Consider the following 16,862-nt stretch of genomic DNA (forward strand, 5'->3'; position numbering starts at 1 on the left):
GTACATTTTAATCTGTCTCAAAAGAATTAATATGATCTAGGAAATGTGGTCTGGCTGCCAATGATACTCATACTTAAAACTCTCTTCTAGTCGACACTACCTGTGCAGTGTCAGCGAGAGAGCTTGTTTTTCTCTGTCTGAGCTAATCAAGCTCTATCAGTCCAGGTGTGACAGCTGGCGTGCCAAGGAGAAGCTGGCAAAGTCTCATCATACTGACCACTAGTCTTTGAACATGCCTGCCAATTTCATACCCTTCTAACTAAAAGTAAAATCTAACACATGGATCTAAGTAGGATTATTTCGTTCTGTGTTGTTACCTTGTAAGTGGAGCCGGTTTTGATGAAGTTTTTCTCAAGTATGTTGTCAAGCGCAGGGTCCAACTCCTCCCCCACATCCTCAATCAAAAGGGGTCGACCAAGAGACAAACTGTCCTCTAGGTGGTTCTTGAAGTACTTGTGATTCAGTGAGGTGATCTGAGATCAGACAAGAAAACACATTTTAAAATGGTAATTGTCTGATTTCAATGTGCAGTTTGGATGACCACCACCACAGAGCCTGATATTGTCCTGAGGATATGAAATAAATGGGCTAAATGTGAGAAGATTTTACAAAACAGACAAAAATACTGATTTTACTGTACGATACAATAACCTTCCTATGTGACCACAGCAGCAATAATATTTGTCTCCAACAGGAGTAGGAGACACATGTGTGGTTTCCTCACTTTTCCTTCAAAGCTACAAAGGTCAGCCTCTATGTGCAGATTCTGACTGTTCAAGCTAACAAAGAATTGCTTTTCAAGTGAGCCATTTTTAGAAAAAAATAAATAAACTTTTTCTAATGATGTGACCTGAAGAAAGGGTTGAAACCTACCGCTGGAGGAAATGTGTCTCCAGGATGCTAATAATGGGATTTCAGAATGCATTCACTCGGCTTAGAGATTGCCCCTAACAGGGTCAGCGACTTTTGCTTAGCTTATTATGTCTGCAGAATTGGTGGTAGTTTTTTTGTGGGGGGTTTTGACATTGTGCTCTGTATACTGGATAGCAGGAAGGACCAAGGGCATTAAAGAATTTAGGACCACAGTTACTAACAAGCAATGATGATCCACAAGGCCAGTAACATTGTGGGGATGGAGCTGCACTCTCTAAATGTGGTGTCAGAGAGAAGGATGTTTTCCAAGATAAGGACAATGCTGGACAATACCTCCCACCCAGTCACAGGAGCACGTTCAGTGAGAGACTGAGATTACCCAAATGCACCACTGAATGACACAGGAAATAATTCCTGCCGGTGGCTCTCTCTCTGTAAAATTCATGAATCTAAACCACCAGTACACACTGCAGTAGTTGCACACACTTATGATCTGCACATCCTATACAGGAATATAAGGGCACTGCAATTTCAGCTTTGTCTATATTCAGTGTTGTCTAATATATTGGGATATTTATAATTGGAGCTATTTTCGTTTATTAGAGCTGTTTTGTTCTATTTTTAAATTAGTATTATTTCATTGGTACTTTAACTTGGTAGTAACTGTTCTTACTTGGAACTGTGAACACACAATTTCCTCTAGGATTCTGATTCTGATATTAGAGGCCACTAAAAATCAAAATGGGCACAGGACATTTGGACTGGTGAAGAAGACTAGGTATAATGCAAAAGGCTGCATGACGGATGGATGAATGGATGCATTCATTTAACTTTTATATGCTTCAGACATTGAAACGAAATTGTAGAAGATAGTTTTGCAAACCTGTAGCTCATTCTTGGCTTCTTTGTTCTTGATCCAGATTTTTCCCTGTGTCTGTGGGTCAATAAGGAGGGGGAAGCGGGCAGCTTTGGTTACAATAATGCCATTGTGAATGGACAGGTCATCATTTGGCAAACCCTGTAAGACACAACATGAATAAATGGTGAGGGTCAATCTTGATGCTTAACAGTATCTCCACCAATGATAAATGGTCCAGCAATCAATGTTTCCTGGGATCCTCGTTTAAAGATAAATAAAAGATATTAGCAGCTACCAGTGCTACCCATCAGCGTTTTAGTAGCACCTATGGTATCAGTTTAAAAATCCTAAATTGTCTGGTTTTCAAGTTATCTGATTTACAAACTGGGCGTCCACACCACCCGGTTGGCGACCCAGCAGACTGACAACAACACCATATCAGCTTTTTACTGCTGAGGGGTAAAAAAAAATATGACTGTTAACATAAACTAACATTTACACAAACGTTAAAACAACTTAAGCTAACAAAAATGTTAGCAATTCTAGTTAGATTCCCATATATTCACAAAACTTCTTTCAACTACTAACTACTACATTACTGTTACTACAACCAACAATAATAATAATGACGCTATCAGTTAATTTTTAATTAACCTAATTACCTTATTTTCCGCAGGATTTTAAGGTGCACATAAAATCCTTTAATTTTCTCAAAAATCGACAGTGAGCCTTATGTATGAATTCTGGTTGTGCCGATTTTATGTGGTACACAGCACTCAAAAATCTGTCAAAACATGTTTTAGTACAACTATGTTTTGGTAAGCTACGAAGAGCGTCAGACAACCGTAGTCAAGAGCCTTGCGGAACAATCTGGGTCCAAAACTCCGTCAGTTTCAGGACAGGTCCCAAAGTCGAACAAACAGTGCGACATCACAGAGAGTTAACTGTCTAAATTCTTTCACATTTAATAAAATGATCAGCGTTGCTGATTTACCAGGTGTAACGATTACGTTTAACATACAGGCATCCATGAAAACAGAATTTATAAGATTATAGTTATAGGTTAGATTAGAGTTATAGGTTAGCAGGAAGTTAGCTCGCTAGTTTCCGTCTAAACATGATATACCATGTTATGACTGAGAGATTTCTGAAAAAAATTAAAACATACAGCTCTGCTATGGCTTCCAGCATAAATGAAGACAGAAAACTAAACAGCAGTGATGCTTGTAGGGTTACTGGGTTGGGCTAGCTGGTATATTGGGTTGGGCTAGCTGGTATATAATGTTGTGCTACATTACATGTGGCATTAATATGTAAAAACATCTTTAATTAGCAAAATAGATCACTGACCTGAAGGTTCCATTCACTAACTGTGGGCGCATCAATGAGCAGTTCAGTCAGATTGAGGTTGTTACCAAACGGGATGTAACGTTGCTTCAGCTCTCGCTGCCAGTCATTCAGCAGAAGGTTACGAAACTCCTGATTGAAAGGTCCTGAGTAAGAAAGAAAGGCTGTGGCCAGAAGAACATCACCTGGAACAGGAACAAGCGTTGTTACGTGTACATACTTATCAGTACACATCAGTGTATCAGTTACATATTAATCAGATGTGGCACTGCCTATGCACTGAAATGAGAACATGCCTAAATATTAGTAGGGTAATTTTAAAAGTGCAAGAAATTCCATGTCAAACAGTAGCATCAGGACCATCCCGCTGATAAATTAAAAACATTAGCATACAATAACGACATGACAGATTAAGGTTATAACTCCAAGTATAACTGCATCATCAGACAGAGATTTTTCACTTCACTGCACACTATTTATCCACAGAACATTTCCCATATCACACAAAGAACTTCATATTATTATGATAGATATTTGTTATTATGTTGCAGAGGCTAACTCTATGTTTTTGAAACCTGCTGTGAAACCCACCCACGAGCCGTTTGGTTTGGACAGCAAACTCTTTGCTCTGTTCCGTCCATCTCTCCTTCTCGCCAGCGAGACCGCTGATGAGACTGGACGCTGTCTGCATCTTGTGTCTGCAGCGCTCAGCATCCTCCAGCAGCGTCTGATGGGAAAGGGGCCCGCAAACAGGTCAGTAGGTTGATGTGTCTATTTAGCCTTGTGTGTCTGTCCAAGTGTGTCTGCCTCTATCCAAGTCTTATTCCACCATCTGCACATTCGTGGATTAAACCCCTAAAAGCTCATCTCTGTTCATCAGAATTACATACCCATCATCATTATCTAACTTAGTACGCATGAATCTAAGAATATTTGCCTCTTCCCTCAGCTGCTCACCAGCGAACTGCCCCTCACTGCATGCGCAAGCCACACTTTAGGTTTTTTTGCTTGACAGAGAGGGACACAGTGCCCTTCCACACTGCTGAAGTGTGTGCTTTGTTAAGCAGGAGAGAAAAACCGAGGGCTTCTTCTGTAAATCAAGAGGACTATAAAGGAGAGGTGGTGCTGTTCCAACAGGTCACAGGAGAGAAGAAGTAGTGTGATGTGTCAGGAACACAGTGACTTGGGCAAAATAAAGAAAATGCTGGGTGTTAAATCTGTGATTACAAACAAAGCATACAAATGCAGACAGATTAACACGTCCTGGGAAGCTTGTATTGCCCCAAGCTATTGTTGTTAATGTTATCTTCACTTTATCTGTCTTCTTTTGCTTTCCAGGACTCATTTTAAAAAAAATATATTTTACCACTTTATAAAGGGGAAATATTGAAAAAGGCATGTGGCCTGTGCTATGAAGCAGAATTTCATCTTATCCTGGTACTTTCAGGGCTAACCCTGAGTTTTTTGTATTATGAAGGTGGTTTACTTCTTACCGAGTTATATCACCATGGTAAATTATGCTGCAAATCTAACTTGCCTTTTAAACATAATTGAATTAAACACTTGATTACAGTCCATCAGATTCTGTTTAGATCATCAGTATCTTAATGACTGAGCTATGATATTTTTAAGCATGTCTGTTTCCTTCCCATGAGCCTAGTGTTCCCAGTCTTCATCCAGAGAGCCATCTAGATTTCCAGTTCTTTTTCTGTTTTTTGCCTTTTATTGTTTAGTTATGGACTTCGACTGCATTCCTAATAAAGCTTGCTTTCTGTTTTACATCGAGACTTTGGTCTTCACTTGGAGCCACTCCTGTCCATCATCAACACCAAATGCCTTTGCAACGAGCCTTTCAGTCTCACTTTTAGCCCTGGAAGATGAACAGTCTCTGCATCTTAATCATGACATTATAACCTGTTCCCGTCCTGGTCTCTTAATCAGGGAGTCTTGATTCACTTGCTGTTCCATTAAGATGTTACATTTCACATCACAAAGTGTACTGAACATGGGAAAACACAGACCAGATGCTCTCACAGACCTCCACAGAGGATTAACCGGTGTTACTCAGTCACTTCAGTAACTAAGGTTCAGTCCTTTTTTTCCTTTTAGCCAGGCTGTCACAGATCTTATGGTACATTTGTCATACTGTACATACTGCAGTTTATAATAATATTGTTATTACATCAGTGGCACATTGATATTCTCAAAAAACATTTTGCTTTCTTGAAGAACGTGGGAAAAAATATCATGTAACAAATAATAAACACAGTTGATCCCCTATAGTAATTGTTGCACTTTCAAATAAAAGATAAAAGGTATTAAATTCCTATATCAGGAGCAACACACAGGTTTTGTGTACTGAACTAAATTACAGTTGTGTTTTGATGAAGTTGCTGACCTGTTTCTCCATCATTGCTTTCTCATATTCCCCCTGTACCACATCAAGCTCTGCCTGCTTGGCGTCTAGCTCAGCCTGAGCTTTCTGAAGGTCCGCATTAGCTATGGTCAGACGATTCTCCTGCACGGCCAAGTTAGCCTAGAAAAAACAGAGAAAAACAATGAAAGAGTGTGGAGGGGAGAGCTGTGATGGTTTGTTTGTTTGCTTTGTTTTTTGCACATTAAAAGCTTCAGGTAAAAAACAGAGAAAAAGTCATTAAATAGTTAAATGGTTAGTGGGATGCCAGTTTATCTCACAGCATGCGCAACCCACAAAGATTAAATGCAGCAGCCAGCGTTCAACTCTAACCCATGGCCTCAGTTACCAGTGTGCTATCTAATAGAGGCAGAAATGTCTGAAAATGGTTAGTAAGATATTTTAGAAGAATGGACATAAACACTGAAAGAAAGAGTTTGAAGATGACAGAAGTAAGCAAAAAGATAGTTTGTGTATAGAGCTAGGGTTGTAGAGAAAACACTGAAGCTCAAAAGCTTTGGAGAAAACTTGAGAGTGTGCTTGGTGTGGGATAAGGAAAAAACATAGCTATTTAATATTAATTGACATCTGAGGGGAACATCCCGTCTCATCTTTCTGCATGTCTGTCCATTCGACTGTATCTCTGTATCCAGCTTAAAGGGAAAACACCACTGGGCTCGAAACCAGAAAATCTGTTTTGTAGGCTGTGCTCCACAAAAGGTCAAAATAAAACAACAGTGCCGAGGGATGTGTATATATGTAGCTGTGTGTGAGTGTGTTTGGAGGGGGATTAGGGAAACAAAGTGGAAAGGAGGAAAAAGAAATTGGTGGCTAGAGCAAAAAGAATAGAATGCAGTTAAGAAAAGAGAGAGGTGTTGAATGAGAACTAACAAGGGTGACAGCAACAGATGTCATCATCAGGCAACATTTCCAAAAGCATAAATGTACACTGTAAATGCCTTTAAATGACTATGACCCATCAGACATTCACAGCAGCTTGTATTTACTTGTAGTTAACCGAGTGGGTGATTCTTCAGAAGAATTTTGCCTTTTGTGTTGGTGAAAGCACATGTTACAGCCATGGGTCACTTCGCTCCTTCATCTGGCGTGATTACCCATATGGAAAAGATATATATATAAATCTTATAAAGTTTGTATCTGTCTTGTGTGAAACTTGTATGAAAAGCATATAAGTGTGAAAACAGATATAAGATCCCTTGAAAAATTATATAATGAAACTTGTATGTTTTGGATACTTACTAAAACAATGTATGAAAGTAATGCGAAAGTGGCCACTTTCATGAGTAAATCATGTAAGCCTTATATGATTTACTCATGAAAGTGGCCACTTTCATGAGTAATCACATATAAGTTTTTACTATTTCTTTTCCGTATGGGTAGCCCTGTCTGTTTTGTATGCTTATTAGCATGTGCAAGCCCCTGTTAATGATTGGTGCCTGGACTTGTCTCTCATCCTGCCTCCTGGCCTGCTCTGCGTTCTCTCACGAATGACTGGACAGTTGCCCCGGTGCAGTGGTTCAACTGGAATACAGCACTAATCACAGCAGCCGCTTTAAAAGAGCTGCCACTTTGCTATTCAGGACAGTGTGAACAACGTGCCATGCTGTGTTTCCTGATTGCATGAACTAAAGGTTGCTTGTTAGCTAGTTTTGTATTGTTTGTAGCTAACAAGCTTCTGCAAGCAACTCTGTGTAGTGCTTCTCATGATTCTGTAACCTCTTCCGTTGACCAAGCTTGGCACACTCATCCAACTAGAGACACTCAGTTTAGAGGGTGACTAGTTAAGTAAGTTTGTCCCTTTAAAAAATGATAAGTAAAAGAGAAATTAGTTGAAGTAAAGTTCAGTTGCTTCTGGTTAGAAAGCGGTCATTGGCACTGTCTGGCATCTTTATATCCACTTTTCCGTCGTGCTTAGACTACATTATCTCTAAACATATTTTCTAAATTTCTATATTTTTTTGACCAAATAATTTTCTGTTTTGGAAGAATTAACTGCTGAATAAGGTAAGGCTGAATATTAACACTTTAGAAACGTTCTAACATTGAAAATGTTAGCTCTATATTTTCTACTAAGTCCTTTTTCCCCAAAAACAGCCACAGATCAAGAAAATGTTTGATTTAAAGGTCAATCATGGATGCAATACACCGTTTTTCTTTTTGTTAAACACTTTACTTTGCCTTTAGTGGCTGATTTTGCTGATCCATTTAGTTGTCAAAAATGGCACACACAAAAAAATGACAAAAATAAAGATTTAGTATGTTTGTATTTTATCTCTGGGGTAAGCATGAAGGTGAGAGAAGGCTCAGCTGGTAAGCTTTTAGCTTACACAACTTGTGATGCTGTGCAGTAATAATCAAGACTTTGCACATATTTTCTGCAGATATCAGATCTGGGTGTGTGGATTTAATAATTCATAATTAATAATTGAATAATTCACAGGGATTCCAGTGACATAAAGCGAATAAATAGTGCAGCCTGCTGCATAAATAAGCAGTCTTTGAGCACAAGGAGTCTGAGGAAATCCATTTTCAGGCTTGTATCACAAGATTAAAAACGTAAGCCTTGAAAATCTGAGATGCACCCAATGTTTATAATCAGTGGATAAATACTTCTGAATTTTGCTGCACTTCAAACTTCTACCATCAGCAAATTATTGCTGCTGCAGTGTGGAAATGTGCCTTTTTGTGCTTTTGTGGCTTGTGGTTTTTCTACAGAATGAAATGTTTCATATTCATCAGATTGGGAGAATAGTCCAAAAAGTGTGTGTGTGTCCCTAATGTTACACATTTTAGGAGGTGTTTCATAATACATATTTGTAAGGGTGAGTTTAACTTACAGATGCCAATTGGTAGTCAGTGGAATAGTAGATTATTCAGTTCACTTTCTGCTTTTCTGAGGAAGCACTCTACTAGATCTGCAATAATGTTTGTTACCTTCAAGGGCAAGACCTCCTTGTTGATGGAAAAGAAGGAAGCCATGGCTTTGGTCCAGGATGCTATGCCAGCTACATTGCCACACACCCTCTTGGCTGTTTCGATGTTGTAGTCAGGCATTTCGAAATAAGGCTGCAGGAGCTCCACAGTTTCCCTATTAATGCTGTCCTTGGGGAATTGCTTCAGGAGGGGAAAAGAGGCAGAAAAAACAGAATGAGTATGCGGCGGTTTAATCTGGGACTTATTTCAGCCTTTGCATTTAGACAAATGCTGAAAATGCAAAGCTATACAAAACCAGAGAAAATGAAAAAATACATACTGAAAGGGACAAAGACAGAAAATAGAGCATGTACTCAATTGAGACCAAAATTGCATCAGGATGAAAAAAAAAACTATTTAAATCAGGGCATCAATGGGTTATGTTTAAAATAAAAGGTGTTTACAAATAAATATTTTAATAAGACATGAACCACTTTTATGGAAGTGCAGAGACTAAACTCTTAAGAGTCTAAGTTTAGCCCTTTCTATTATGTAGAATGTAGCTTTCATTCATGTTAAACATGGCAAATAACACAAAGCATAAATCCTGAATCATGTGTTGAGATAATATGAGCACTTCAGTCTTAACTATATACAAATTAAATAAATGTTACTGCACCTGCAGACTGCCCAGGAAGTTTCCAGCAGTCATGAGTTTTAATGACTCCTGCCATGAAGGAGTGTTGCAGTTCTTCTCTGGGTCAACTTTCACAGGGTTGACCTTCCTCTGGAAGAGCAGCAGCACGCAGTCCATGATCCGCATGATGAGGTGAGGGGGGCGACCGAGTGTCCGTACTGTGGCAATATCCGACGGTTTAATTGTCTATGTGGGCAAAGAGGACAAACGGAGAGCGGGAGAATTTAGAACAGTCATTTACTGTATGGCATGACCCCGATGGGAGAGCTGGAAACATGTGACAAGTAAGTCGAGTAAGGATTTGACGCCAGCAAACTGGACAAACGCAGAGCATGTTAGGAGACGATTAGAGCAGCGCGTTACTATGACGAGAACAAAGGATAAATCATTTGTTTCTCATTACCGTGTTCAAAGAAGAGACAGATACATTAATGAGGATTATACCTAATTCTCCAGTTTCAGAATATAAAAGCAGAGGAGGTGTGCAGAGGGAAACAACACGACGACTGTAAGTATAAACTGTGGCAGAATGAGAGGAGTTCAGGAGAGGGTGACACAGGATTTCCTCCAGGGACTGATTAAAACAAGAGACAGCAGACCAGTAAAGAAAATGTTCCTGTGAGAACTGTTCGGCTGCTTTACTCTCTTCTTATCTTTTCTTTTTTTGCACTTCCCATTTCTGTTCTCTCCTCCTTGCTCCATTTCCACTCAGTGCAAGCCTGAATTTCCCACTAGAGTGTCAGCCACCAGACAGTCTGGGTTATCATGTACTTCTACTTTCACTAGCCTATATCCTCTATTCTCCTACAGCTTCTTATGAAAATCTCTCACTAAGCCCATTGTTACAAAATAAAATCATCACTCCAGTTCAGCAAGAACTACAAAAACTAAACCATTTTATGCTTTACTGTCATCATTAATCCACTGTAACTATTAGCAAATCAGCTCCTTTTGTATGACAAGGAAATGTTATAGAATGGTACCGTTACCTTGAGTTTGCACACACACAAACTCGGTCCTTTTAAAGGCTGGGTGAATATCCAAATTAATCAGGAAACAGAACCGGTCTGTGAATATTTTAATGTGACAGTGTGGTATGAAAAGCCTGAAGAAAGGAAACATGAATTCCTTCAACTCCTCTGCCACTAAAACTGATGTTCTTGAATAAGTTAGAAAATATCTTTTACTTTAATCTCGCTATACTGCAGAACACCAGCAACATTAGGAAGTGTCTTGGGTTGTCTGTTTAGAAATCCGAGGTTTCTATATGCAGTTGCACGATAACATTTTTTTAATGAGGGAATTGCCACAGGAGCTCTGCATGCAACCATCTACCCAGGAGGACAGCTTTAATTACAATGCAGCTAGAGGCACCAGACGACCATACTAAGTTTAGACACACCAGGACAGTAAAGCTGCAGGCAGAAACATTCATACAGCTTCACACATTAAGTCACAGAGGGCTTTAAGTGGCACCCTGAAGCAATACATAGTAAAAGAGCAGGAGAAATCTAAATTGGGTAAATGTAAGTCACACATTAAAGCACAAAAAGACTGCCCTCACTTTTTTAAATATTCAAGTTATATTGTAGGGTTAGATCATGAAGGCAAAAGCAAATATGCTTTGCTTTACTGGATCAAACATGCTTACATTCACCCCCCTAAAGCTGTGACACAGGAAAAACTCTGCTTATGAGTGAAATAATCTAATAGCTACAAGACTCGTGGTGTCTACAAGATGAACTTTGATGACTCTGGTGATCTCCCGCCTTTTTTCACTGGCACTAACATTAGGGTGACATTTGGCTCATGAAAGCCAGTTCAGACAACGATGTCACGTTGCTGTTGAATGATTAATTGCAATCATTTTTCCAGCACATTTTGTAATCTTCAGATCATTTTAATTTGTCTCGTTAAGTGATTTATGATCAACTACCTGCAAAACTAATTATCCTATAATACACCCCCCGGTCCAACACACACACGCACACACACACACACTCACGCACACACACACACACTCACACTCACCGCCAATGTGGTACTCAAAAAAAAATACTCAGGTTTAACATTTAAACTGAAATGGTTCGTATAGCATGTTGTGAATCTCTAGCATGGCTATAGGCTCTGAGTGATTTAAAAGAAAACAAACAAACAAACAAACAAACAAACAAACAAAAAAGACGTCTGAACGTAGATATGTCTACCTGAGAAATTTAAGTCTGGAGGGAAGCCTTGGAGGCATGTATTCAACATTGCTGTTTCAACATCCCATACCTGCAGCGCAGCCTCTGCCTCCTCGAGAGCTGGCCGGGCAGCTTCGAGTTTCTCCTCAGCGATGGCCTTGTCAGCTGAAATGCTGTCCACAATGGCCTGTGCCTTGTCCTTCACCTTTTGTACCTCTACCTTCACTCGCTCTGCTGCCTGGGCTTTTACTGTCACCTCCTTCAACACCTGCACAAGAAAACAAACACACATTATAAGTGACAGAGAAATGATTTGAAGCTGGGAGACTTTCTCAGCTGAGAAAAGATCGTAAGTGTGGTTAAGTAGAAAACAGAATGCTCAATCCAATGGGAGATGGCAGATCTGAGCATTTGTAACACTGAAGAGGCTCTACCTGATATAGAGGTCTCTGTATAACAAGAGTGAGTGTTCACGAATGGAGGGAAAAAAAGAGACGGCTTAAACTGCTTCACTTATGCTGAAGCATGACTGTAAAAAATACACATTCGTCCCATTAAACATCTGTTTGTCTTATTTCTCTCACTGCAAGAGGGTAATTTTACGCAACAATACAATATTCCCCAAACAATCACTGGAAAGCCTGATTCCCAGCAACGGACACAATAAACACTTCATCTCTTCATTCTGTGTTCACTTTCTTATTAATGCATGAAACTTTATATTAGTGTCTAATACAAACTAGCATGTATCCATTCAATTCTGTTGATTAGTTCATAGACCGTGTTGCTGTTTTAATAAAAATGCAACTAAAAAGCCAGCTGAAGCATTCTGTATGCTTGTTGAACCTTAAACCCACACACATACAAATAAAAATCCCCTCCCTGCCTACAAACGTACCATATCAGCCTTGTCATTGGCAATCTGTAGCTCCTTCTCTTTCACCTCCAGTTCTTTGCTGAGAGCTGCCACTGACACCGATGCCTCCTTCAGCTTTTGGAGACCAGTATTCATCCTGAAGAGGAGAAATTTTGAATACAGTTGATCAAGTCAAATATGATTACAGCAAACTTGTTGCTTCTGTGTACTGTCTGTCTACTATCTGGGTTTCTGTTTGCTTAAATGGCAACACAACTTGCATATGTTATCATTTGCACAACATTGTTGAACTCATTTTGAACAATTTACCTGTTGGCCAAAGTCTGAACTTCAGACCTCTTTTCTTTATAGATGGTTTTGTAGCCTTGAATGAAGGATAAATAAGACTTGGGTGTGACATGGGTGGAGCGTCGGTATCTAAATTCAAACAAATTGGGTTACATTAATACTGCAACATGCTAAATATTATGACAATCATCATGCGTTGCAGACACACATAAAACAATCTTCACATATATGCATATAATCTTCAAACACACATATATATATATACATATATATTAGGGGTGCAACGATATTCGTATCGATATTGAACCGTTCGATACAGTGCTTTCGGTTCGGTACGCATATGTATCGAACAATACAACATTTGTCATTTATTTTATCAATTTTCCTTCTGACGATGCTGTCTGTGTGGAGCGCTCAGTGAATCTGCGTTCGACTACTCCGCCTAGGCTGCACTGTCGAGCGCAGATCCACTGAGCGCTCCACACAGACAGCATTGTCAGAAGGAAGAGCGCAGGGCAAGCTAGCGAGACAGAAGTTAAGCTCTCCTTGCAACATGGCAAATTGAACCTCCCCCACCCTCATTCAGATCTGGCGTTTGGAATTATTTTGGTTTTCATGTGACGTATGACCCTGAAGGTAAGCGCGTCATGGACTAAAGTAAAACAGTATGTTGGATGTGCCACGCAATGCTCAATTACATGGGTGGGAGCTAGTGTGTTAGCGCAGTTAGTTCGTTAACGTGTTGGCCGTCTAGCCCCATGCACGGGGCTATCAGGGGTAGCTCGTTAACGGAGATTTGCCGTGTTGTGGCGTTAAGGTCATTTTAACGAGATTAACCTGAAAGCACTAGTGGGAACACAACGAATATGACTGCACATTTACGCCGACATCATCCTAGTGCAAAGACAAAAACAACAAGCATGCTACTAACTTTAGCCGAGTCATTTAGACAGCTGTTAGCACATGATTCTCCTTATGCTGCTGAGAATATAGCCCAGAAGAAGCGGATAATATAGCTTTTATTTTGGAAAGAGGCATTTCTCTGTAATAAACTCTCTTTTCCAAAGATGAGTGATTCCTCAATCAGATACAGGGCTCGCAAAATCGCTAGCCCGACGTCCTAGGGCTAGCGATTTTTTTCAGACGGGCTACCCTGCCCGTCGGGCTATTGTAGGAAGGAAAAATATATGTCAATGCTTTTGCATTCTTTCAGAAATGTAGCTGGGTAATTATGTCATTGGCATCGGTGAGCCACTGTCAATATGTGACATATTGAAATCGCGTTTGAATTTGCGCTTGTTTTTTTGCTTTCACTTTGCAATCTTGCGAACTGTGTATAGAGAGCGACAGCACTGATCTGTGAGTGATGATAATTTGTGCACCAATTCCTCTGACATCGTCTTATTAATCGTTAGCTTACTATGCAAACATGACAAGTGAAATCTCCCGCAGCTTAAACATGTGAGAGGTTGATCGCGCAGAGAATCGCTGAGCGTTATGTGAGTGTGTGTGTAAAAGCAGCAGGATTTATATTTCAGTTCTGCTGAGCCAAATAAGACAGGTCAGGGTGAAGAAGTGACAGCCAAAGAAAAGCTTACCACAAAACGGAGAAGTTATGACAAATGAGACTATAAGGCAAAAAGAAAGTGCAGCTTTATGGTTTCATGGACAAAAGAATTTCTGTGGCTGCAATATGACGAGCTAAATAACCAGGGCTGCACATAAGTGGTCCGCAGGTGCGCATTCGCTGTCAAAATAAAAAACACGCACAAGGGTTAGGGTTAAATTTAAAAACTGTACTTTTGAGTTAAAATATATATTTATAATTTTAATAAATGACAAATTAAAAAGGCATGAACATTTTTTTGTATCGAAAAAACATCGAACCGTGACACCAAAGTATCGAACCGAACCGTGAATTTTGTGTATCGTTGCACCCCTAATATGTACTGTACCTCTGGAAGTAGTCCACACATTTCTCCGCTACACCATCCTGGAAGGAGCCCATGCACTGAACTACCTCACATTTAACCTGGGCTGAGCAGTCTATGTCATAAACAGACAGGAAGTGCTCTGAAACTGAAGGACAGGAAGAAACGAGACAGGACATTATTAACTGAAGAAAAACCTCAGAGAGCGCAAAGAAAGTCGATATCTTGTATTCATATAACAGCATCCACTTTGAAATAAACAGAGTATAACATGTACCGCATACATTTTTGAAAAGAAATGCGAGCACCAGACAGGTCACATTTGTGAAAATAAAACTGTGTGTTAAAAATACCTGCAACCAGTGCATCTTTGGGCCAGCGGCTGAACCAGTCCATGGTGCAACCAGAGATCAGCGCCGGAAACTTCAACGCTCGGTTCCGGAACTTCTCCCCAACAGGGGAAAAGCACAGAATGACGTGGAGATTATGTCGAACTCGTGACATGAAGTAATCGTACAGGTTTCCGTTGGTTGGAGGTCGCCGGGGAAACTCTCGCTTCATGACAGGGATGAGATCATTGAGGATATCATCTATTTCGTCACGGGCAAACAAGTTGGACACCTGAAGGCAGAAACATGCAGTTGTGTCTCTGATATCACAATACTGACGGACCTAACCATAGTTCGCTCGTTTAACACTTTTCTTAATTTCGGCTGTCGTCTCTTACAACTCATGGCCGCAGCGTTTTTTAGCTGCGTCCAACAACTGCCAGGTCCCGGCATACTTTTTTTAACAGGGGGGTGTGATGAGCTGATGGAGCTCCGATGTGTCTCATCCTCCCCTGCAGCCATTCCCAAGCCACACCCCGCCACAATCCATGTACCTGTACTGCTGTGTATTTTAAAGCTCAAACATTTCTACTCCGATAATAGTGCCAACCAAATCTTTTACAGAGTAATTTTTCAATCTGATCTGATCAAAGATTTCCCATACAGAGATCTAGCAGTTGCAGCTTTTAAATGCAGTGATTAGCACTGTCACCTCACAGGAAGGCTGTGGGTGCAAACCTTGGACGTTCTCTTCAAATACAATGGCTTCCTCCCACAGTCCAAAGACATGAATGTTAGAAACATTCATGTATTTCCCTACACAATACTGTGTTTTATTGACCATTTTTTAACATTATTTTAATTGGATCTTCTTCTTCCTCACACTTCACAATAGTTGTCACTTCTTCTTACCTCAACCTCTTTCCTTAGCAATTTCAGTAGAAGTGTATATTGGTTGGCTGATGAACTGTATGTGACTGCTGGCAAAAAATCTTGAAATGGTGAGTTTTAAAACAGCTTGCTGGGTGGGTACAAGTTTAACCAAGTGGATGAAGGTACGAGATTCACTGTTTAAATGTTTTAAGCTGAGTCATTTCTCCAAATCCCCAGTTTCCATTAGAGAGAACATGTAACTCAGATTTAAGAAAGTGAAACAGTGTCATGGGGGACTATGTGGTGTTGTGGTAAGTGTCCCTAACCATCTGTTACTCTCACACAAAAAAACAATATCACGATAACAGCTTGCTTTTCCTTTTTGTTTCTCATCTCTGTCACTTTCTCTCACACACAAACATCCTAATACTACTGCAACACAAACTCCCTCCTACAACCAAACACAAACATAACCTACAAACCTCTCACCTACACACAAACAATAAAAAAACAACAACAATATCGTTCTACCCAGGTCACCACTTAAATTTACCCCACCTGGTAATGCAGCTGCTGCTTAAACTGTTATCAAGCCATGGAGGCAGAAGAAAAGGTGACATGGGAGCAGGGGGGAAAGGCCAAAGATGAGGAGGAAAGGAAACAATAATACTATTATCAGGCAGACAGCGAAATAGAACATGCAGACACGTTTACATACACGAGATTAGAAAAGAGGAAGTGCCGGTTGAAAATGTAAAGAAAAGAAGACAAAAAGATGGGAAAATAAATAATTGAAAGAAGGGAAAACAAGTGGGAAACTAACGGGGGAAAAGCGCCTGCATGGCTCTTATCATGGTGTTCCCGTAGTGTTAAATGTCAAATCCAATGATATCCACTGACTTCGAACAGTGTAAGAGCTTCAGCTTGGTGAGTGCTGGTAAACCTCACTGGAAGCTTAATACTTGTCACATGAATTGATCTGACTTCTGACCTCTTTTATTAAGTGACTTCCCGAATAACAAGATGTAAATATACGGAGTTCAAAATAAGGGCTTTGAAAGTTGTCTAAATATCCTGTGGTGGCAAAAATTCATACAACCCCTCCCAACTGTGTAAACAAACATGGAGAGGAGGAGAAAAGATGAGGAAAGGGAAGAGAAAATATAACCATCGAGTAGAGAGAAGACAGTAAGAAATGTGCATAAGAACTAGCGGGGAAAAAAATCAAAGGGCAGGACAAAGATGAAAACAAAAT

General features: G+C 40.0%; 1 protein-coding gene across 2 annotated transcripts in view; it reads right to left on the reverse strand.

Annotated features, from left to right (window-relative positions):
• The window catches only part of dnah5 (dynein, axonemal, heavy chain 5), a 128,434-nt gene that overhangs the window by 64,804 nt on the left and 46,768 nt on the right, over positions 1-16,862 (reverse strand). For both annotated transcript variants that reach the window (XM_080895545.1, XM_080895544.1), the window contains 12 exons: positions 14,759-15,026; positions 14,430-14,553; positions 12,496-12,603; positions 12,208-12,322; positions 11,401-11,577; positions 9,106-9,309; positions 8,448-8,627; positions 5,478-5,615; positions 3,671-3,806; positions 3,083-3,264; positions 1,757-1,891; positions 318-473 (listed from right to left, as the gene is read on the reverse strand). In XM_080895545.1, coding sequence (XP_080751671.1) covers positions 318-473; positions 1,757-1,891; positions 3,083-3,264; positions 3,671-3,806; positions 5,478-5,615; positions 8,448-8,627; positions 9,106-9,309; positions 11,401-11,577; positions 12,208-12,322; positions 12,496-12,603; positions 14,430-14,553; positions 14,759-15,026 — 1,923 coding nt within the window. The remainder of the gene's footprint in view (positions 1-317; positions 474-1,756; positions 1,892-3,082; positions 3,265-3,670; positions 3,807-5,477; positions 5,616-8,447; positions 8,628-9,105; positions 9,310-11,400; positions 11,578-12,207; positions 12,323-12,495; positions 12,604-14,429; positions 14,554-14,758; positions 15,027-16,862) is intronic.

This window comes from Rhamphochromis sp. 'chilingali' (assembly GCF_963969265.1).
Source record: "Rhamphochromis sp. 'chilingali' genome assembly, chromosome: 11".
Lineage (NCBI taxonomy): Eukaryota > Metazoa > Chordata > Actinopteri > Cichliformes > Cichlidae > Rhamphochromis > Rhamphochromis sp. 'chilingali'.